Raw genomic sequence first — 25,127 nt, forward strand, 5'->3', positions numbered from 1 at the left:
GAGGGATGAAGGGCATTATTGGGTTTTAAAAGTCTTATACGTCATGTGGTGTCACACTGTCACGTGTGTATGGATTTTGAGGGAATATTAAGGATAGAGTTAGTCAATTGTTAGAAACAATAGGGGATGTTGAAGACAATAATTAAATAATAAGGATACGGTTTGTCTTTTAGCTAAACAGTAGGGATAGTTTAAGATATTTGCCCTTAATAGAAACCAATCTCCACAATCTTGAATGATGCTTATGAGAGGTTCTACATGGAGCTGTCCTCTGTTGCAAGCAAATGATCACAAGCTTTGAATATCCCTCTATGACAACAAGATAATCTTTGAAATTTAATTGTGGGCTATCCAAACAACCCAAGCATCTGCAACACTGATAGATGTAACTCCAAGATTATAATCTTTTACATCAATAACTTCCCCAAAGTGGTTTCTTGCTATATTAGCTACAGAAAACATGACCATCAAAGGGAGTAAGTTCATGCTAGAAGCCAAGGGCCAAACTCTAGTTTTTTCTTTTTTCATTTGTATGCTACAAAATGAAGAAAAAAAAAAGAAGAAACACATTTAATGAATTAAAACTCGGGTTGGAGAATGGATTAATTATCAAGCCCAAATTGCATGCCTCTTCAAAAATTACTGTAAGAATTTTCCAATTTACATGGGACATTATGGGCCCAAATATCATTTCTTTCATTTAGGACATTTTCAAACGGGTTCGAGTATGATATTGGAAATACATGATATTTCAAAAACTCATGACCAATCTACCAGTATCATAAACATGTTAACCAATCAGATGGTATTTATCAAAATTTATGTGTAAGTTTTGATTGGTCAAAACTTTTTTTGATATCATAGATTCTCCATGCCACCAAGAACAAATAACACGCATTCAGTGCTTACACTAGAAAAAAGATGGTTTGGAGCCTTCTGCTAATTTTTGTAATGTCTCTTACAAAATCCTCGCTAAAGTTAAAAAAAAAAAAAAGAAAAAAAAAAAAAAACAGATTTTGGCAGGTCCTTGGTAAACTTATATCTATCATGCAAATTGTTTATGCTTTTGGCAGATAGATTCATGACAATATCATTATCACTCGCATATTGTGAAATCCCGTGAAAAAAGGAAAAAAAAAAAAAAAAAAAAAGACCACACAAAGTAAATCGTGCCTTTGCAAAACTCGGAGATCATGAAATCTGGGTTCTGTAAAGGCACGCTCTAACAAAGTAGATTGTGAAATCTCCCTATCCCTTTTTCTTGGTGTATTCTCAATATTATCACCAATTGCAAAATTCCTCAATTGTCCATCTCAGATTATTTGAATTTGATCCGATTTTCAGATACCATTTACATCACTAGTAAGAACCCTTTTACGTCTTAATTTTTTCTAATAAAATTTACCATTACTTTATAAATACTTTTTGGTAAAATCAAGGTTCAAAATAATGATACGTATTGGCCGATATGTATCGTTTCGGGAGCTCCCCAATACGCCCCTACAGGGGGTGTATCAGGGTTCTAACCGGTTCAGGGGGTGGAGGAGCCTTAAATCGGCCCCCCTGAACCGGATTTGAAAAAAATAAAAAAAAGTAAAAAAATTACCGATATGGCCCAATACGCCCCTAGCAGCGTATCAAGCGTATCGATATTTTGATCCTTGGGTAAAACTACTCCATAAAATTTTGATAAATGTATTATTACTCTAGTAAAACTACTCGATAAAATTTTGATAAATGTACTATTACTCTATAAAATCATTCTACCATTTTCAAAACTCCCAATCCCCTACAGGTGTAAATGGATTGAATACGAATTGAATTAGACAATATCTGAATTTGATTTCAATTAGAAAATTCAATATTCGATGGATATTAAAAATCAATGTCTGAATTCGAATTCAATCAATTAATTATTTTAGATAATTAATAAATGTATAAAATAAATATTTTATTTATATAAAATATATAAATTATTTATATAATTTAATTATATATATATAAATTATATAAAATATTTAAATATTTTATATATTATATTATAAGAATTAAATAATCAATCAAATTCAGATATTTATCGAATCGAATGAGATCATATTCAAATTCAATTCTATTACTTAACGAGTATGAATAAAATATCCGAATCCAATCGATTATGATATTTATATATCCAAATTTAATTTGATTATATCAAATCTCGAATTTGAAATTGGATTTTGGAATACCGTCAGCACCCCTACACTCCCACCCCACCCCCAATGATCAATATTTGCAAACCTCGCATTTTCTGACCCGTTTTGACTCTCTGTGGTATAAATTAGATTAGTTGGATTGGGTCAAGGGCCAAGCCAACATAAATTATATACATTTGCGTGGAACGAAAACTCAAATTTTCTAACCAAAGACTAAGAGAGAGAGGGAGAGGTGGGGGTTAAACTCAACATTTCCATTCTCCTTAAGCACTGGCTAATGTACCATTCTCGTACAACAATTAAACGTCAAGGTTTAGGCTAAAATGCTATTTTTGATTTGGGGTCAGATAACTTATCGAAGCCCTAACAAAGAATCAATTGAGAACTTCTGAGCCTTTGCATTACACTGGTAGTGGCACAACATGAGGACTAATGAGCACGGGTCATTTTCACTTTAGGCATAGTTTTCTTCGTTTGACGAGCACGTTCTTTTGCTTCTTTCTTGCGAAGAGCTTCAGCACCGAATTTCGCCTCAGCCTCCTCCATCATCTTCTTTTTCTCTGCCTTTCTCTTCTGCAATGCTTCCTGCCTAGCATTCATGAGCTCTTTGTATGCCTCTTGGGCGGCTTTTGCCCTGGCTGCTTCTGTTTTAGAGCGGACCTGCAGTTGCATGAAGAGGAGCTAAAATCATGAACCAGAACAAACAGAAGACTAGATTATGTTGCATCCTGAGAAAAGAGCAACCAACCTACCTGTGAGCTGACTTTATACCGCCCGATTAAGTCAATGTAGTAAGGTACAAGTGCAATCAGTCGTGTTATGTCAGCCATGTGATGAGCGTCTGGAAGAGCAAATTTGAATAAAAGCATCTTCCTATGCGTGCTTGGGTGTTGATCAGAGAAATGCATGGAGATGAACCCCTTGCCAAATTTTTCACATGCTTTATCACCAAAGACCTGAACAGAGAGATTAATGTGAACCATAATCTCTATATAAACCCTAAATCATAATTTATATGCAAACCAAGTATAACACTAGTATTAAGAGAAAGAGAAAACATACCAAAAAAAAAGTAAGAAAAAGAGAAAAAAGGGCTTAATTGGACTCAATACACTTGGACTTTTAGGCCATGGGTCAAATCCATTTAAACTTAGGCAGGCCTAGGCTCATGGAGGCCTATGCTGAAGCCCGTTTTGCCTCGTTTTCATATTTGGATTATGCTATTCTCTGCCTAAAACTTTTAGGTATTCATCTTTAATTCTTTCAGGTTTCAACTCAAATCTTGTGATGCCCAGGTCCTTCGACTAAAGGGGGGGGTGACTTGGGGACTTGGGTAAGCCCTAAAACTTTACCTAAATCTTGGAGAAGTCTAAGCCTTTTTGAATGGTTGGAACTAAATGCATCAAAATGAAGGCTTAGTGTATGTGTTTGTATCCCTCAACTATCACAAGTAGTCAACAATACATTTTTGGATTAATTGACTGCATTGCTCAAATTGGTAGTTCATGCATCTACTGGCACAGATAGCCAACCACACATTTTGGAGTAGTCAACTACATCTCACAGACTAGCATTCTATGTCTCAACTGTCACAGGTTGTCAACGATGCATGTTAGGATTAGTCGACTACAACATTTTGTCTGGCATTTTCATGCCTTTGACTATAGGAGAGTACGGTATGTAAGCAATAGGCCCAAATAACTGCAGAGTATAGATGCAAGTGACAACATATAATAATTATCAAAAGCAAATGAATAAAGTAGCAAAGTAATAGCCGCAAACACATTCTCTATGCAAATGTACTATATTTAGTGAAATACAAAGAAAGATAACTATAGAAAGTTGAGAACAAAAATGAAGTGAAGCACAAAGAAATAAAAAGAGACAATACACAAACTTTTATAGAGGTTTTTTTTTATTGATAAATGAGAGTAGTTTTATTAATTCAAAAAATAGTAGTACATTCAGCCTTGGAAGAGGCACGAGGTGTTACCTCCCCCTAGGACTGAGTCATAAACACTAAACAAACACAAGCCTGAAATACAGTTACAAAGTGGCCCAAAACATATCTCCCCTTGACACCCCTTGCTTGGCCAAAGAACCAGCCATTGCATTTGCTGATCTGCTGACCCACTGAAACCTGACTGACATATTCCTTGTCAGCCATTTAACTTCCTTTAACAGATCCCTGTAGCCCCAACAAGCTGTCTCTGGGCTTGTCAACCAGCCCACTACTACCTTGGAATCCCCTTCTACTATCAAATTATTCACTCCAAGTTGGCTGGCCATCTGTATACCTTGTACTGCTGCTAGTTCTGCCCTTACAGAATCACCAACACCCACTGGTCCTGAAAATAAAGACATGTTGCTATCTTTGTCTCTCAAAATCCCTCCTATTCCAGATGGCCCTGGGTTACCTTGGCAGCTACCATCAAAATTCAGTTTTACCACTACATCCGGTGGGGATTCCCATTCAGCTTGTGATTTGTTCTTTGTCAGGACTGTAGAAGCCACTGCTGCCCAGTTTCTCCTTAAGTCATCAAAGGAGTAATCTGCCAACAAGTGTGAAGATTTTAGCCACGAGACTGTTCTTGTCATTATGCATTCCTTAATTTCAGGAAGACTTCTTTCCTTTTCTTGAAATATTCTAGCATTTCTCTCCTCCCATAAAGTCCACAAGGTAGCGGCTCTGATACATTTCCACATTAGCTTCCCTCTTTTTGTCAATCTCCCAAAGGCAGCCGGAATGAACAGCAGCTTTATTTCGGAGGGCAACTTCCACCTGCACCCAAATAGTGCAACAACCCAATTCCAAATATTGGCAGCAAAAGAGCACGATATCAGTAAATGGTTACAGTCCTCACCCTTCACTTTACACAAGAAGCACCAGTTTGGGGACAAACACAAGTAAGGTTTCTTCTTTCGCAAGTTTTCCACCGTATTGATCTTACCCAAGTAGGCTACCCAACAGAACACTGCTATTTTAGGAGGAATTGGCATTGACCAGACCTCTTTAACATGGAACACCTGAGAGGATGGATTGGAGTAGAGGGCTTTAAAGAAATAAGCACAAGTGAAGGAGCCAACCGAGGTTAGAAACCAACCCCTTTTGTCCAGGTTAGGGGGGTCCAGGCACACTGAGTCTAGAAGCAACAAGAGCTTTGAAACACAAAGAAGTTCTTCATCCCTTAACCTCTTCGAAACCCAAAATTCCAGTTTAAATCCAAAGGACGAAACGGGGGAGAAAGAACCCATGAAATTGGTTTCTTTTTAAAGAGGGAGATGGAATAGAGAGAAGGAAAACGGTCTTTTAGGGGTTGAGCGCTCACCTAAATATCTTCCCAAAAAAGAATGGAGTTTCCAAAACAAGCATCATACCTTACAAGTCTAAGGAACTTTGGGAGAATGCCATAAATAGCCTTCCAAGGTATTGTGAGCAAAGCCCTTCGGGATACCTCCGCGCCCCAACTTGATTCAGAACAGCCATGGATACTTTTCACTACTTCATGCCACAACCTCTCCCTCTCCAAGGGCCACCTCCAAAGCCACTTACCTAAAAGAGCTTCGTTCTTACTCACCACATTCCCTAAGCGTAGACCTCCTTCATTTTTGCTTCTACTCACCACCTCCCACCTAATCAAGTGATCTTTTTTCTCTTCCCCAGTTTCCCATAAGAAGTCCCTCATCAGTTTTTCCAACCTCTTTGCCTCTCTTTTAGGAATTCTAAAGACTGACAAGAAGTATAAAGGCAAGTTGGCTAGAGTTGCTTTAATCAAAGTAACTCTACTCCCTAGGGAAATATAGTTTCTCTTCCAAGTTGTCAATCTTTTTTCGAACTTTTCCACCACCGGGTTCCAGAACCTACTTTCCTTCAGATTTGCGCCTAAGGGAAGTCCTAAGTAGGATAGAGGCCACTGAGACCAAGTGCAGTCTAACGAGGCTGCTATAAACTCCATCTCCTCTCTACTCAAATTTTTCCCACAACACAACTTTTCTCAAAATTTATCTTCAAATTTGAGGCCCTCTCAAAGTGAATTATCAAATCCTTAAGATTTCTTACCTCCATCAGATCGCAACCTTCACAAAAGATTATTATGTCGTCTGCAAATTGAAGACGGGTTACTGAAACTCTATCTCTACCTATTCTCCACCCTCTCAAGGATCCGGCCCTATCCGCTTCTGAGAGAAGTCTACTAAAAGCATCAGCAACTAAAGTGAATAGGAAATGTGACATGGGGTCACCTTGTCTCAAACCCCTGCTAGCTGGGAAGAAACCGTTAACTACACCAGCCCTACCTATGTCCTCTACACCACCACCAAGAATTCCTACGAAATTAACCAAATGGACTTTCTAAACGCCAACAAAACCTTACAACTGTAGGTTTGTCAAGGCTCCTACAACCTTGGATAGGCTTCTGAGTATTGCCTAAGTTCAGTAGAACTTCACAAGTGTTTGTCAGACCTAACTTGGTAGAATATCAAGGTCTAGTGTTCTCATTCTTGAATACCACTCTCTTACATAAGATATGACATTTAAGCTCAGATACATAGATATGCCTCTCAGTAAGCTGATGGAACAAATACAAGTTCAAACTCTAACCTAAGATGTGAGATAATACCATGAAGAGCTGGGGCTGAAATGAGGGCTTTCTTCAACCTTGACGCACTAGGGTTTTCTTTCTTTCAACTCAATGGAGAAACCAATAGATGAACTCTTTTGATCGCACATGATTCCCATTCATCTTCTTTGCCAAAACCCTTGAAATCTACATTGAAGTCTGCTCATTATTCTTCTTACAGATTTTTATAGGCACAAGAATGTAGTCATTTTTTACCATTATTTGAATGTTGGAGCTCATTAATCCTCTATTGGTACAATTTCCAAATATTTCTAAACTTGTTTCAATCATTTCCCAATGAGGATACAGTCATTGAAGCTCAAAAGATCAAATAGAAGTCACGTGAGAAGTTTTCTTCATGTATTGGTCAACTAATATAACTATCAGCTGATTATAATACTCAAATTACTGTTGTCAAGAGTAATCGACTATAGGTTCATGGGTAGTCAACAATGTAGTGATTTTGCTCTCTACTGCCAAGGGTAGTTGACTATACATTTCTGGGCAGTCAACTACTTCACTATTCACAACATTTTACTGTGTAAAGTAGTCTACTACTTTCTCGTAGTAGTCCATTACTTTGATAGCTCCAACCTTAGTGATTTTCATTTCAAATGCTTAGGAATCAATTTCTTAGGCTTTAACGTGATTTTTTACACTCATTAGCTTAAGTCTAAGAAAGCCCAAGAACCAAACTCAACTTTAGCCATTTGGTCTCTAAGGTTGGTTAACCGAGTATATTTTCATTTCAGACCCTGTTGTATACCTTGCACCCGGTTTACACCAAGCCCTAAAAAGAGGAAAACAAGTTAAGCACATGGGAGCTTGATGTCTTCTTTTTCTTCATCCTTCGATAGCAAATCTTTCTTTGTAGATGATGCTTGATATCTTCATTTTGTCATTTAAAGCATCAACATCTTTGGAGAGTCTTGAAGTGTCTTCACTGCATCATAAGAATTAACTGCTCTTCCTTACGTAATGTAAATGATTTTTCATTATCTTTGTCAAGTTCAAGTTAGGATTGTTAATTGTCCTTTCTTGCCTCATGTAAATGATTTCTTCTTCATACTTATTAAACTAAAATGAGGATAGTTTCATTGCAGCTACACACTTAGGGTTATTATTAAAACACATAGGGTCAACATTCTCCCCATTTTTTATGATGACAAACTATTGATAGAAAAATGATAACAATAATAGGCTCATATTGAGAGTACACATATTAAGCTCTCCAAATAATTTTACTACCAAACAAATGCAAACAAAAGATATTATAACATTAAGTTCATAGATGCATTAAACATAGCTATGGCATTCAAATAATAGATAAATCTAATAAACACAAGAATACTCATAGATTGAGCAATTGTTGCTCAATCTATGACTATTCTTGTGCTACTAGTTTTATCTACTGACAATTAAGCACAACTAAATGGTTAGCAAACAAATAGATATCACATATTCAGTTCAAAAACCATTTAGCTCTCCCTGAATCATGTGGAGGATGCAAGTGAGAATTCTTTCCTTAATTATTCTTATTTTGGGGAATATGCCACCTTCACTAAGTTCTCTCCCTTTTTTTGTTCAACACCCCCTAAAGCATATGTGCGAAATATTATCTCAAGTTTATCTCCCATTGAAGCACATATATATAGTAGATTGTTGCCAAATATACAATATGAGGTAAAACTCCCCCTTCTTATCATAGAAGGTAAACTCCCCTTACTACTTATCAACAGGAGGTAAACCCCCTTGAATCATATGAGAAGATGGATTCAACCCATTTGCACCTCTTCTTTAACTCCTTACAACCATTTTTCATTCAATACCAAAACTTCTCTCCCTTTTATCATCAACATAAAGGAAGGGAACAAAAGGATAAATTGAGTTTCATCATGTTTAAGATAAAAACAATGAAGCATAGATCATGAGAGAACTTGCATAAATCATAACTTAACAATTAGAAAGAAAGATCTCTGTACTTATCATTCAAAGCCAACTATAAACATGTGTCATTATCTCATCAAAATATAAGCATTTAAAATTAGATGAGAATATAATTACATAATATATCAATTGGAAGAAAAGAGATATGCATTCATAAAGAATTCCAATTAAGTGTCAATGAAGATGCATTGAATGCTATAGAAAGGGTTGGAGAACTTAAGCTCCCCCTATCATGGATGCCTCTTTAGAGTGAGGCATTTTTCCCTTGTCTTATGTTTTCTCCCCCGCCCCCCTTAAAAAAATACATAGGGAAGAAGTAATCAACCATATAGCATATACATGAGCAGTTGTATATGTGAAACAAAGCTGCCCAATTTAATCGAAGTTATGTACTATAAGAACAAGGTAATCAATTAGCAAACTAGTTTATCAATCACATCAATACATTGAATTCCAACTGAACATATTGGTACAAAATGCTTTTAATTCATATGGGTTAGAGCTTAGGTGCTCCCCCTAACACAAATGCTTCTCTAAGATAGAAGCCAAACTTCTTTACTTCTTCCCCCCCCCCCCCCCCAATTTTATCATTGGGAATTAAAACTATGAAAGCACATAGGCATGTAGAGGATAATTTTCATGGTCAAGAGTGTAAAAGAGAATGAAGTGATATCACATCAAAAAACTCCCCTTGAGCTATCTATGCATTTTAACTTAACTCCCTTTAACTCAAAACATCTTTTTAACAAATTAAGCAACATCAATATATGTAATCATTTAAGAGGCTCAACTATATCATTTGAACTCTCCCAAATCATGTGAAGGGATGACCATATACCTCATGAACTTGAGCACATTTGCTCAAATTCCCTCAATTCTTTTGAGGAGCTATTTTTTTCTCAATTCAAGCATGTCTATTAATTTTACTGTACATTAGTGTTAGCATTCATCTCATTTTGGAGGGTGGTGCTTAGTAAGTATGGGGTTACAAGATTTGGGTGGGAGTCAAGGGAAGTTAGCTCTTCATATGGGGTGAGTGTGTAGAAAGGAATAATGAATTTTAATCAAGAGTTCCGATCTCTAACAAGCTTTGCAATTGAAGATGGAGCCAGGATAAGATTTCGGAAGGATGATTGGAGTGGAGTGGGAAGATAGTGTGAGGGGTATGCCAAAGATTGTTCAGGTTGTCAGAACCGGGAGCAACTATTATAAGTTGTTATGAGAAAATAGGGGAGTAAATAGTTTGGTGCCCAAGATTTAGAAGTAGGGGTACTCACAATCCAATCCTACTGAATTCTGGAAAACCAATAATTGAAACCGAATCGAAGCCAATCGGTTGACCGGTTCGGTTAACCATAGGTTCGATTCGTCGGTTTTTTGGTTTTCTATATTTATAATATATTATAAAAAACATATAAATATATAATAAAAAATAGATATATATATATAATATTATATTTTAAATAATAAATAATATATTATATATTAAAAATATATATTTATATATAGAATGCATATTTATTAATTTATAATATATAGAAAATAAAAAATATATAATATACATAAATATATAAAATATATAGAAATGTGTATACCGGTCGATTCGGTTAACCACCGGTTTTCTATATCAGTTAATCAAAACTAAACAGGTACCTTCGGTTTTCTAAAAATATAACCGACCAGTTCGGTTAACCGGATTTTCGGTTCAGTTTTGGTCGGTTCTTTTGTTTTTCTTGCTCACCCCTATTTAGAAGGCCACTTATTGAAAGGGAATTAATGAGTGTTTTAAGTCTGATGGAGAAGTTTGGGAGGGTGAAGATTTCAGCCCAGTCTAAGGACGAGCTATGGTGGAAAGAATATGTTTAAATGGAAAGTTTTCGGTCAAGTCATGCTACTCAGCTTTGTGCAGGAACCAAATGGACTTTGAAGACTTGGGTGGAATCTAGGGTAATCCAATTCCCCTAAGGGTGGGGTGGAAGCTTTTGCTTGGCTGGTGGCTATGGAAAGTGTGCTGACAGTGAATCATTTGAAGCCAAGAGGATTGATCATGGCTAGCATGTGTTTCATGTGCAAGGAATTTGCATGCAGAACTTCTGGGTTCCTGTGGAATCTTTTCACGAATCTCTTTGGGTTAGGAATTTCCAGCCAAGGACAACTGCTGAAATCTTCTCTACCTCACCAAGAATCAGGGGAGGAAAAAAAAGGCTAAAATAATATGGAGCTGCATTCCATTTGCTATCTGTTGGAACCTCTGAAAAGATAGGAATAAAAGAATCTTTGAAGACAAGGAATGGAAGCTGGATAAATGGGTGCGGCTGTGGGCAAATCCGATGCAGATTGGGTTTTGATTTGGCTAGAGTTCTCTCAGCTTATGAGAGAAGATTCAGGTGAAGGATTATGGGAGGTGGTGGGGATTCAAAATTGTGATTTGGAAAATTAAAATTGTACTGTTATTGTTAACTTCTCTGGTTGATTAGGTGCTACCTTATCACCTATCCAGATTGTACTCTCTTTTATTTTAATGAAAATTTATTTTTACTTCCCAAAAAAAACGACCAGCATCAATAGAAATGTTTGAATAAAGATGCATCTGATTCAATGAAAAACTAAGGGTGTTCTACAACATGAACATTTTTATTTATTTATTTGTTTTTAGATTTCCACATCAACAAAAAACAAAAAAGATGGTTATGAATTGTATTTTTGTTTTTGGAGACAAAAAACAAGTTGGTGGTCGGGTGTGATTTGCTTTTGCTTCTGAAGCAAAAAAAACAAACTAGACTACCCTGACATAGCTGAAACATGCATTTGAACTATGTTTTTGTTTTCAGAACCAAAAACAAGTTGGTGATTGGTTGTAGTTTGTTTTCGCTTTTGAAGAAAAAAATAAAACCTACACTACCCTGACATCACCTTATCAACAAAAGAAATCATGTTTTGCTTTATGAAGCAAAAAACAAACTACACTACCCTGACATAGCTGAACTACTAGCCCTTCTTCAAGGGCTGAAATTGGCAAACAAGTTGGGCTTTCAACAAATTGAGGTGAAGAAAAGAAGGGAGACTTAAAAGTTGCTGATTTGATGATTACAGACAGACAGACAGGAGATTTGGATTCGCAGGCAGACCATGAGGGAGATCATGTGCCTTTCAAGAGAAACTGGTGTACTCATGAGATGGGTGAGAAGAACAGCTAATGGTTTGGCAGTTGTGTTAGCCAAACAAGAGATAAACAGGGGTGAACTATTTTAGACTGAGTTGTGATAGAGAAATTCTTAAGGCTTGGTTTGGAAAGAGCACATTACAAATATGTATAGTGCAAATACATACAAAACAATACAAAACATACTACAAATTTTGTAGTACAGATATTATATGATCTATGGAACATGATATTAAATAACTAGATGAAAACAAGTTCTTTAAACAGAATTTTTTTGATGAATTCTTCAAATCAGAAATTCAAAAAACACGTTCTTTAAACCAAAAATTCAAGAACACTTTTTGGGTTTCAGCTTTGGAATAAATAGAAAAATCACATGCAACCAAGAACATATTTTCTGTGTTTTTATTTATAGAACCAATTTGTTTTCAAACCATATGGTTTTGACTTGGTTTCTAGAATTCACAACAAGAAAAACAGTTCACATTGGAGAAAAAGGGGGTGTTCGGCAGCATGTATGGTTTGAATCCGGATTTGCTCCTCACAGAGCATGCCTCACACCAACCTCACAGCTCTTTCAGCCATGCATTGAGAATATCTCCTGTACTTAATGTTGTCATTCCTGGGAAGATGTTTCCAATGAACGGCTGTGATGTACTGTGAGGTTGGTGTGAGGCACACTCTGTGAGGAGAAAATCCAATTTCGTATGGTTTTTTTTCTAAAAAAAGCAACTGCCACTTCAGCAAAATCATATTGCTTTTGCTGATGAGGCACTTGTTTTTGTTTTTGAGTACAAAAGCATTCACATTTTCAAACACCCACTAAGTTTTTCTTTATCAGTACCAATGAAAGAAAGCATTGTTCACACTTACTTTTCAAGGTAAATGAACACATATTGAGGACAACTTAATTCTTTCTTTTTTAGAATAATATTTGGCCATCAATATCTGGATAATGAAATTGACCAAAATGAATAAACAAAGCAAATGCATGAGATGATCGAATGGCATCATTATCTACATCATTTAACCTTTTGCCATATGGCAGGATCAGCCATGTCGATATTATCCATGTCCATTTTATCAGGGTTCTCAGGAGTAACAAACTACACTTAATGCCAAACAAGAATATCTGCAGTTTCCATGCATCTGAGCTAGCAGTATTCCATGATCTCAATCCTAGAAAGAAATTGTCCACATGATGAACCATCTAATAATTGCATCCATGGACACCCCTTGAAACTTTTTTCTTGGATCATCTAATGTGCTACTCTAATAGAAATCAGATCAATAATTCAGTTAACATCATTTATCTTGTTGTTAAAGATTCTATTATTTCTTTCTTCCCAACACTCCATAGATGGTGAACTTTGTGTACCTCCATAGTATCTTCACTCCCGCTGAAAGACAAAAACTAGTTAACCCATCTCCCTTCTTACAATGTAAATTCAGAAACTTTTAGAATTAAAGCTGATTATACTTAAGCTAGTAATCTGTCCTTTCTGTTTCAGGCTTGAAAGGATCACAAATGAGTACAATAACAAAAGAGAAAATAGTATAAACAGTATTTACACATTCCAATCTCGTAGCCAGAACTGCTCTACTTATTAACCTCAAAGTTCCCCTCCCCATATGTGTTAGGCAGTGTATATCGTTCACTCCAATCAGATTGATGTACAGATACATTTATTGTAAATGAATAAAAATACATTATTGTTTCATGTTGATATTAGTATGTTTTTGTGAAATTACCCCTTAAACTGGACACTTATGAGACTCATGTAAGTTTAGAATGTTCTCAGCTATTGGATAGACTTGGGGAATTTATCCTACCAAGGCTGACATTGATGTGCTGCCAAAGAAGTTGGAGCAGCTTGTCTCAGCTGCTAGGGTTAGATCCAAAGCACATGCAGTGTGTGTTTGGTTGAAACACTGAACCCAGACCATTTTTCAGTTATGCCCTGGACCTTGGAGATTAATGGACAAAACTGGTAAGTTACACATAACCCCTAGACTTGATTATGGTACTGCACTCGGTGTTGGATTGGGTTGTCTTTGATATGCCAATCAATGAGATCCATTTAGGGTCAAAACCTGGGTATGTTGGGGCAATCTGAAAATTCACTTAAGTTGGTGATCATAGTAATAAGATCGGCCCCTTTGTCAAACAAAGTTAATGATGGGGCTTACACTCTCTCTAATGGAAACCTATACTGCCGGCAGTGCATTTCAATTGTTTTTGAGATTTGGTTTTGCAAAATATATATATATATATATATATTAATGTTTTATGGAAAATGTTTGCAAAAAGGTTTTAATCCCAAGATCCATCCAAGCAAACAGTGGCCTTGCAGCTAGGATAGAGGTCCTCTATCGGGCAGTGTTGTAATCATTATGGGCCAAGAGGTTAAGTGTAAGAGACCATTAAGGGTCGATTACCTGATGAGCTTTATCTTACTCAAGTCTATTATCCTTGGGTTTTCACAGGATGGCTGAATTCAATGATCATTTAAGTGTAAATGTTGGGCCCATATTGAGCCCATAGTGATGTGCTCAGGGGTTCACCGCGTTTAGCAGTGAATTTGGCCAAGCCTTTTCATAGAGGTTGGGCCGAACCCATGTGGACTTACGTGAGGTCATTGTGGGATCCCACACCATACAAATCAGGCCTAAGTTGGCCAAGCAACACCCTTGGATCGTAAGCCCTATAGCTGATGGGCCTAAGGCCCATAATTAATATGATTAATTAAGCTATCACATGACAGCTTAAGTTGTCATGTAACATGGGGCGAATCCGGGTTTGGATCTGGATATGGAGCACCTAATCTTATAAGAAGATAAGGTATATCTCTAATTAGAGTTCAGATCTGATTTAGATCTAGATTATCTCCTAATTAGATTAGGAGATAGCTCCATAAGAGACCAAGACAGCTTCATATTTTTGCAGTTTCTGGTTCTCTCTGCACCCTTTTGTCTCCTAGTTCGACATCAGCTATCTGGAACTGATTTAGATCAGTTATCCTCTGAATTTTACAAGAAAATTTTAGGGGATATCAGGCTCATCATCCTCAGTTCAATCCAAGCAATTGGATCTCAGTTTTTCAAAAAACTATGTTGCTAAACCGGCTTCAGGAAAACACTGTGCCATCTTCAGTGGAGGCTGGTTTTAGGACTGATTTGGACGTAAACTTGCACCTTAGGATCTACGTTTCTGGTATCCGTATTAGGTATGCATCTCCCTCCTTGATTGGTTTCAAATCTGGTCAGGTTCAATGCAAGACCGATCCTAAAAAATAAACAAAGGGAATTTGATTCCTAGAAGGATTAGGAAATTTTTGAAATTTCACCCAGCCATCTAGCATGGTTCGGCCATCCATATGATGGATCCTAACCCTTCCAACAGTGGTATCAGAGCACTAGGTTCAGCCCTTGGACTGAACCAAACCGGCTTTGAACCAAAACCTAAATCGGCAAGAACTAGTCTAGCCAATTTGAACAGTTAGCAGAAATCTCTGAGAAATTTTGGTTCTCAGAGTGGAACAATGATATGAAATTTTTATAGATATATCCTAATATATTATAGAATTGTTCTATTATGGATTCTTGAAGTCTTGGGCTGAAAGTGTGATGGAGATCGAACTCTTGATGGTGGTAAGATTTGTGCATACCGAATTTATTAATTTGATTATTTAGTCTGTAATTAATTATCTTTCTTTTCTATAAAGAATGTATTAGGTTTTTCTGATGTAAGCAATAGAAATTAGGGTTTTTCTATTTTTTTTACATTGAAGAAATCACTAGAGCTTGCAGAAGAAGACAGAGATTGCAGATGGAGATCAATCTGCAGATTGCAGTTTCGCAAGGATGCAGTTTTTGTCTGGATTGTATTCGGACCATCACATTACTAGCCTAGCCATTTATGTCTGATTATTTGCTATTTATTTGCTGATATGATTGTGAATCATAACTAAGAATTTCAGATCATTACCTATGTGAATTGAAGCATGTTTTGGACACCAAACCCTAGGCCGATCTAACCTAGGTTTGGTCCAATCTTCTTGGGCCAAACCTATGGTTTTTTGGGGTCTAATCACAGCCCCTTGGATCACTGTTTAAGTGACCCAAAATCAGTTTTAGGCCAGAGGTTTGATGGTCCATTGCATGGACTAATTCAGCCCATACTGGAAAAACCCTTTTATGTTAGATTAAAGTAAGACTAACCCATTTCAGCATGGACTGCTATATGGGCCGAATTGCTTTTTGCAGTTTAGCCCATATACCAAGATAAAATTATTAGATAATTTGGTCCATTGATGGGCTAATCATGTGTTAATCTAAATGGATATGGATTTTACAAGTTTAAATTGATATGGATCAATTATGTATGTATATGTGATGTGTTGAGTGGATGTGATTCATTCATGGGCCATAAGTGCTTGGCCCATGTATTGACTTATATGGCTCTCTACAAACATCATGGCTGAATGCACATCATTGCCATGATGCCCATGGATCATTACATGATCTCCTTTTATAATGGGCCCCCTCAATAGCTTTTTCCCCAAGAGGAACCTCGTGAGAACCCTAGCTCATTAAGGGCCCATTTGAATCTGACTTTATGAAAGTCAGTGGGAGTCACTATGGTATGACCTAAATCTGACCTAGAGACTGATATACATGTTCCCTCATGATTAATATAAGTGCAATGAGATAGGGAATATCATAAGATGATTTCTCTAAAGGCCTTCCGTCATTAACATGAAAACAGGCTGAATTGGTGAGTGGAGATGCACCATCAAATTGGGCTATCCATTTCACTGAGACAATCAATGGGATTGCTTCATGAGATGATAGGGGCATCATAGACAAGTGAGAGGGGCCTGTCCTAAAGTGGAAGACTCTTCCACGGTACTTTAGGGCTTCCAATGTGACAGGTATGCACTTACCAGACAGAAAGGTTTAACCTAAAATGGCAATGAACCTTGTCTGATAGAGGCCAAAGGGAAAGCTCATTGGATGGGTGGATATATGATCCTTCACAGAAAATAATGGGGTTATGCAGCTGAAACAGTTTGCCCCATGCACTTATGTGATTTCCCACATTTCCAAGGACATGAACTTTGTCCTCGTCACTGAGATAGGAGGGAAATCTCAGAGATGAACAAATGGAGATGAAATTTAGATAAAAATCCATTCTATGAAAGATAACATGAAACAATATTATGGTCATGGACTAATTAATCGTGCCTTTTATCAGAAATGGCACATAGACAGTTCGTTAAATTGTTAAACAACAACAAATTGAAAGGACCCAACTATGTAGATTGGTTTCATAACCAGAACCTAGTGCCCACGTCAGAGATATTGGACAAGGTTGCCAAAAACTCAACACCGGAACGTCCAGGGGATAGGGCTTCTGAGGCAAGGAGGGAATATCAGGAATGGGAAGAGAAAAATTCTCTTTTTTTATGAATGAAGAGAAAAATTCTCTTGCCTGGTGTTATGTCATAGCCTCCTTGGATAATTCTATCTAGAGACAATTTGACAAAATTGATATCTGCAAAGATATCTTTGATAGTCTAAAAAACCATGTATGAGGAACAGAATCGTTCTGCAAGACAAAAGGTCCCCAAACTGTTGATGATCACGAAGATGACCAAAAGCCAACCAGTTCATGACCATGCCATGCGGATGATAGGTTATAAAAATGAATTGGAGGCTCTTGGCTTCCAACTTGACAATGACACCAAAACTAATGTCGTCCTAAACTCTCTACTCCTATCCTTCAATAAGTTCATAATGAATTATAACATAAACAAAGGTAAAAGTTAGCTTGCACAAGCTCAGCAATATGTTGCAAAGAGCCGAAGAACTAATTAAGAAGGACAAACCAGTAGCCATGCTTGTTGAAAGTGGAAAATCTGGCAGGAAAAAAAGGAAGGGTAAGAAGAGGCCTTAGAAAAAGAAGGCAAACAAAAAAAAAAAGAAGAGAGATAAGTCATGTGATGAATGTCACTTCTGTAAGCAGACTAGGCACTGGAAGAGGAATTGTCCTCGGTATCTGGAATCCCGCAAGAACAAAGAAGGTAATTTGGAATCCCTTGTCAAAGAGACCAATATGTTGGTCACTTCTGCATCATGGTGTATTGACTCTGGGGCTTCCACTCATGCATGTAACACATTGCAGGGATTCAAGGAAAGCAGAAGGTTGAATGATGATGAGGTTATGCTTTACTTGGGGACGACTGTAACTGTTGCAGCTACTGCTCTAGGAACAGTAGATTTAATTTTTAGAGAAGGAATTGTTACATTAAAATGTTATCTTTATGTACATTTACTTAAAAAAAATATGATTTCAGTTTCCAAATTGTGTAAGGATGATTATTCTATTTTGTTAGTAATAAGATTACAATCAAATTTAATAACAAATTCCTTATTCACGAAGAATTTGAGAATGGTCTTTATGTTCTCCATCCTTCTCTATAAACAAATATGACTGAAACTGTATCAGAACACATCCCCAAGAAAAGAACACGTGACAGTTAATCCCACGTGCCTGTGGCATTACCAACTTGGCCATATTAATATACAACATATCACAAGACTGGTGAAGGATGGTCCTCTAGATTTTCTCACTTTGGAAGATCTACCAACTTGTAAGCCTTGCCTCCAAGGCAAGATGGCAAAGAGGCCATTTACAGGTAAGCCTCAAAGAAGTACTGGCACACTTGACCTTATACATACTGATGCATGTGGTCCCATGAATGTTAGGACACGGAACCAACATTGTTATTTCATAACTTTCACCGATGATTATTCTTGGTATGGTTACGTGTACCTAACGAAGCATAAGTCTGAATTCTTTGAAAAGTTCAAGGAGTTCAGACAAGAAGTCAAGAAACAGTTGGGGAGACAAATCAAAACCCTTCGATCAAATCGAAGAGGTGAATACCTCTCCAATGAATTCAGGGACTACTTAAAGAACAATGGGATTATATCACAGTTATCTCCTCCTACTACACCACAATTAAACGATGTGTCAGAGAGAAGAAATCGGACTCTATTAGATGTAGTCCGATCACTCCTCGTCGATTTAAGAGTTACCCATATCCTTTTGGGGGCATGCATTGGAGACTACAATTTATGTGCTGAATCGGGTTCCAACCAAGTCGATTCCTAAGACTCCTTATGAGCTATGGACCAGCAAAACACCAAGTGTAAGACACTTAAAAATATGGGGTTGTCCAACACGTAAAAAAGACAAGTGCGGACAAATTGGAATCCAAAACCAGTCACTACCTATTTGTAGTCTACCCCAAGGACTCCATAGGGTATCTTTTCTATGACCCACGAGAACAAAAATTGTTTGTTAGTCAAAATGCCTACTTCTTGGAGAAATCATCTTACGATATTCCCTATCTCATTACACTTATATTAATCATGAGGGAATGTGTATATCAGTCCCTAAGTCAGATTTAGGTCATACCATAGTGACTCCCACTGACTTTCATAGTCAGATTCAAATGAGCCCTTAACGAGCTAGAGTTCTCGCAAGATTCCTCTTGGGGAGGAAGCTATTAAGGGGGTCCATTATAAAAGGAGATCATGTAATAATCCATTGGCATCACATAAGTCAATACATGGGCCAAGCACTTATGGCCCATGAACGAATCACATCCACTCAATACATCACATACACATAAATAATTGATCCATATCAATTTAAAACTTGTAAAACCCATATCACATTTAGATTAACACATGATCAGCCCATCAATGAACTAAATTATCTCATAATTTTATCTTGGTATATGGGCTAAACTGCAAAAAGCAATTCGGCCCATATAGCAATCCATGCTGAAATGGGCTAGTCTTACTTTAATCTAACATAAAAGGGTTTTTCAAGTATGGGCTAAATTTTGCCCATGCAATGGGCCATCAATCCCTTGGCCTAAAATCGATTTTGGGTAACTTAAACAGTGATCCAAGGGGTTAGACCCTAAAGAACCATAGGTTCGACCCAACAAGATTGGACCAAAACTAAGTTAGATTAGCCTAGGGTTTGGTGTCCAAAACATGCATCAATTCACATAGGTAATGATCTAAAATTCTTAGTTATGATTCACAATCATATCAGCAAATAAATAGAAAATAATAAAAAATAAAAGGCTAGGGCTGATAGTGTGATGGTCCAAATCCAATCCGAACAAATACTGCATCCCTGCGAAACTGCAATTTGCATATCGATCTCCATTTGCAATCTCCGTCTTCTCTGTAAGCTCCAGCAATTTCTCCGATGTAAAAAAAAAATATAGAAAAACCCTAATTTCTATTGGTTACATCAGAAAAACCTAATACATTCTTTCCAGAAAAGAAAAATAATTAATTATAGACCAAATAATCAAATTAACAAATTCGGTGTTCACAAATCTTGCCACCACCAAGAGTTCGATCTTCATCACACTTTCAGCCCAAGATTTCAAGAATCCGTAATAGAACAATTCTATAAAATATCTATAAAAATTTTAGATCGTTGTCCCACTCTGAGAACTGAATTCTCAAAGATTTCTGCTAACTGCTCAAATCGGCAAGACTCGTTTTTGTTGATTTAAGTTTTGGTTCAAATCTGGTTTGATTCAGTCCAAGGGTTGAACCTAGTGCTCTGATACCACTGTTGGAAGGGTTAGGATCCATCATATGGATGGCCGAACCATGATAAATGGTTGGGCAAATTTTCAAAAATTTTCAGATCCTTCTAGGAACCAAATTCCCTATGTTTTGAAAAACTGCATTTTTCAGGATCGGTGTTTCACTGAACCGGACCATATTTGAAACCAGTCAAAGAAGGAGATGTATACCTGATACAAATACCACAAATGCATATCCCAATGTGGAAGTTCACGCCCAAATCAGTCCTAAAACCAGCCTTCACTGAAGATGGCACAATGTATAGGTGAATCTAATTCAGCAACACAGTTTTCAATAAAACTGCAACCCAACTACTTGGATCGAACTGGGAAGGTGAGCCTGAAGTTCCTCTGAATTTTTCTTGCAAAAATCAAAAGAAAACCTAACTATCGATCCTTGAAAGCCTAGGTCATGATAGGGTTTCTTGGAAGACAAAAGAGAACAAGAGAGAATAAGAGAGAGTGGTGTTCTAGTCTAGTTCACCCTCTTCTTCTTTTATCTTCTTATGGAGCACTTTTCCTAATCAAATTAGGAAATTATCCAAATCTAATTTGAATTTGGACTCTATTAAGAGATAAGTCGTATCCTCTTAAGAGGATGGGTGCTCCATACCCATTTCCAAACCTAGATTCGACCCAGAGCACATGACAACTTAAGCTATCATGTGACAGCTTACTTAATCTTATTAATAATGGGCCTTAGGCCCATTTCCTTCAAAGGCTCACAACCTAAGCATGGCCAACTTAGGCCTAATTTGTAGAGCGTGGGACCCCATAATAACATCACATAAGTGCACATCGATTTGGCCCAGCCTCTGTAATAAGGCTTGGCCAAATTCACTGCTAAATGCAGTAAACCCCTGAGCACATCACTATAGGCTCAATATGGGCCCAACATTTACACTTAAATGATCATTGAATTCAACCGTCTTATGAAGATCCAAGGATAATAGACTTAAGTAAGATAAATCCCATCAGGTAATCAACCCTATAATGGCCTCTTACACTTAATCTCTCGACTCAAAATGATCACAACACTGCCCGATAAGGAAGGACCTCTCCCCTAACTGCAAGGTACAATGTCACACTCTCTGCTCGAATGGATCCCAGGAATTAAAATCTTTTGCAAACATTTTTCATAAAACATAATATATATATATATATATCATATAAATATATTTTTCAAAACCAAATATCAAACACAGTTGAAAACCACTACCGACAATATAGGTTTCCATTAGAGAGAGTGTAAGCCCTATCATTAACTTTGTCCGACAAAGGGGCCGATCCTATCACTATGATTACCAACTCAATTCAAACTGCCCCAACATACCCAGGTTTTGACCCTAAATGGATCTCACTGATTGACATATCAAACACAGCTCAATCCAACACCTAGTGCAATACCATAATCAAGTCTAGGAGTTAACTTTCCAATTTTGCCCATTAATCTCCAAGGTCCAAGGCATAACTGGAAAATGGTTCGGGTTCAGTATTTCATCCAAACATACACTACATGTGTTTTAAGTCGAACCTAGCAGCTGAGACAAACTGCCCCAACTTCTTTGGCAGTACATCAATGTCAACCTTAGCAACCAAGTCTATCCAACGGCTAAGAACATTCTAAACTAACACTTGTCTCATAAGTATCCAGTTTAAGGGGTAATTACACAGAAACATACCAATATCAACATGAAACAATAATGTACTTTTATTCATTTACAATAAATGGATATTTTATTACAAATTAAGCTTTCTCAGCTAGGTAAAGGAAATATTCCTTAATTAATTAAACCATAAAGTATGCAAAAAGCCATCCCAAAAGGAGGCATGAGATGCAACCTCAAACACAAATCAACTTACAATTGAGCCCAAAACATAGATTCCCTATATACCCCTTGCTTAGCTAAAAAGTCTAATAATCCATTAGCCAACCTCCTTTGCCAGAGAATCCTTACAGTCATGTTAGAGGTTAACCATTTGAATTTCTTCACAGATTCCCTGTAGGTCCAAATAACGCAATCTGGATCTATCAACCAAGGTTCAAAGTATTGATATGATATGCCCCGTACCGGGCGTATCGTATCATATCGATACGATATGATATAAACAAAATTTTGGTTCGCAAAACATCTTTTAATGAAAAATATATGTACTATATGTACATATATATAAACTAAATTTTGAAATAAAACTAAAAAGTATATAAAAAACGCAAGATTTTAAGCACTGATACACCTTTGCCGATACACAGAGGTGCATCAATACTTTAGACCTTGCTATCAACCACCCAACTACCAGCTTAGAATCCCACTCAATTATCGATCTATCCATGTTTAACTATTTTGCAAGCTGCACCTCCGGCTGCATTGCTTGTAACTCTACAAAAATAGAATCCCCCAGACCAATCGGGCCTGAAAATAGTGCAATTATATGCCCATCCTCATCCCTTAGCACATGCCCTACACCTGAAGGCCCCGAATTGCCAAGACAGCTGCCATCAAAGTTAAGGTTTCTCAGCTTCCTGATCAATACATCTTGGCTTCACCTTTTTCTTTTAGGCAAATAGGCTACACAACAGGAGCTGTCCTCCCTGAAACCCTTAGAGGCCTAAACTAAACATCCCAAACCTGATGAAAGCAGGATTTGATCCTAAGTATCTTTTTTACCAGCTAGAGACTTTACCACCAAGCTAGCTTGCACCTTCTTGGCTTCAATTTTTTTTCCTTCCCCACCTTACCTACTAACCCTCACATATTTAGGATAAGGCTTTATCGTGTTGAAATTCATTGCCTTCTCCATAAATACAAGCCATAAGCAACCACGAATTACTAACGTATTCCATTAGTTCAGCCTTGAGCATCTAGACGTTCTCAGATAATTCATAGAGTACTAATGTAACTCAGTTATCACGAAAATCACTCTCAAACTACATGTGTCATATCAAATTGTTCCACAGCATTTGTAGCAACTTTACTACTTACCAAATCCAAATCCAAATGAGCAAGAAAAGCACAAGCAATGATAAAAATTCACAAACAAGAAACAACTGATATTCCAAAGTGGGAGGAAAAAGATTTGCCGCTACTTGTACCTGATCAAGCACAGCCTCGGTGATAAGGTCCCCAGCCACTTCCCTCGACTCGGAGATAACAGACAAATCCTCCACAACCCATTTTCTGTTAGTAGGTGGAGAAACCAAATTCGCATACCTCTGGAGATCCCTAACCTCCTTCAGCATCACCTTAGCAGCCTTCTTCTTCGCAAGCGCAAAAACCACTTGATCCATAGCATCATCATTCATATAAACCTCGAATGTAATTTCATCTTTACAGGGCACAATCAAATTGTAGATCCTCGATATCAAGTCATGCCTACTCTGCAGTTCCATTGTCGCCAACAAACCCTGGCAATATCTTCTCCCGCTCGCGTAAAATTTAAACACATTCTGCCCTTCTTTCAACAGCAATGGCGTGTCTTTGCCATCTCCGGTCCCCAAAAGGCTAAAGTTCTTCTCGAAGATCGAATCCTTGGTTGCAAACCTCGCCGCCCAAGCCAACGCAATATTCTCATTCTCCCTCCTCCCTGTGAAGTAATTGATGATAAATGTGATCAGAAAACTTCCACAGACAATCTCAATGGTGTAAGACCGAGGCGTTGGCGTTGGCTTCTCCGCCGGTTTGGAATCGGATTCTAACGGCGACGACGGGGTGGTGTTCTCCGGCGATGCAGGGATTTGGGTAGGTTCTTGGATCGGGAGACCCTCAAATTCGTCTTCGTCCCAATAATCGAGGGCGGTGGGTGAGGATTTTGGGGTGGGATCGGAAGGCGGCGACGGATTGGCAGGGGATTCGGCCGGGGGACCGTGATCGGTTTCGAAGTCGGACTGAGTGAGGGGGGTTGGAGGGAGAGGGGAACGGAAAGGTAGATCGGTAATATGAGAGGAATCAGAGAGTTCTTCTTCCTCGCCTTCGTCGCCGAAGCCTTCGAAGTCAGCGGCAAGGACGGAGCAGCGAGTGAGTTCTTGGCCGAGGAGGGAAAGCACAGAAAGGAGAACTAGGAAGTAATAGAGTGTCTCGCCCCGTGGGAACAGTAGAGAAGAAATGGGCGCTAACCAGACCGAAGAACTGGATTTCGCCATTCCAAACGACTGTGAAGGCAAAGAAGCAGAGAGAGAGAGTGGAGTGTTTGCAGTTGCAGGGTTGAAAGACTTGGGATCACCTGCTATCTGCTCCTTACACAGCGCTCCTTACACCGATCTCACAGACACATGCACATATCACCGTGTATCGGTAACATCTCTTACTTATCTGTGTTTTTATTTCTGGGACATCTCACCATGTATCGAGACCGGATCTGCTCCTCACATAGAGCGTTTCACACGCACATCCTACCATGCATTGGGAATATTTCCCGTAAATTATTTTTACGGGAGATATTCTTAATGCACGGTGGATGTGCATATGAGGTGTCCAAATGTGAAGAGCAGATCTCATAGGCAATATCTCGCTACTTATAT

The 25,127-nt window shown here is 37.8% G+C and overlaps 1 protein-coding gene across 1 annotated transcript; it reads right to left on the reverse strand.

The window, feature by feature from the left end:
* Nucleotides 1-2,425: 2,425 nt before the first annotated feature.
* LOC104608270 (uncharacterized protein At5g49945-like) lies at nucleotides 2,426-24,911 on the reverse strand. Its single transcript, XM_010274202.3, has 3 exons — nucleotides 23,703-24,911; nucleotides 2,945-3,148; nucleotides 2,426-2,852 (listed from the first exon to the last, which is right to left on the reverse strand). The coding sequence occupies exons 1-3, from the start codon at nucleotides 24,747-24,749 to the stop codon at nucleotides 2,622-2,624; spliced, it is 1,482 nt and encodes a 493-aa protein (XP_010272504.1). The 5' UTR covers nucleotides 24,750-24,911; the 3' UTR covers nucleotides 2,426-2,621.
* Nucleotides 24,912-25,127: the final 216 nt, after the last annotated feature.

The sequence above is a fragment of the Nelumbo nucifera genome, chromosome 1 (assembly GCF_055504915.1).
Source record: "Nelumbo nucifera cultivar China Antique chromosome 1, China Antique-T2T, whole genome shotgun sequence".
NCBI lineage: Eukaryota > Viridiplantae > Streptophyta > Magnoliopsida > Proteales > Nelumbonaceae > Nelumbo > Nelumbo nucifera.

Excerpts from the sequence above, each read along its gene's own strand:
- LOC104608270 (XM_010274202.3), bottom strand. The coding sequence starts at position 24,749 with ATGGCGAAATCCAGTTCTTCGGTCTGGTTAGCGCCCATTTCTTCTCTA. Across the intron at positions 3,149-23,702 it reads CCGAGGCTGTGCTTGATCAG|GTCTTTGGTGATAAAGCATG; the intron begins GTACAAGTAGCG and ends CTCTCTGTTCAG. Across the intron at positions 2,853-2,944 it reads GGTATAAAGTCAGCTCACAG|GTCCGCTCTAAAACAGAAGC; the intron begins GTAGGTTGGTTG and ends ATGCAACTGCAG.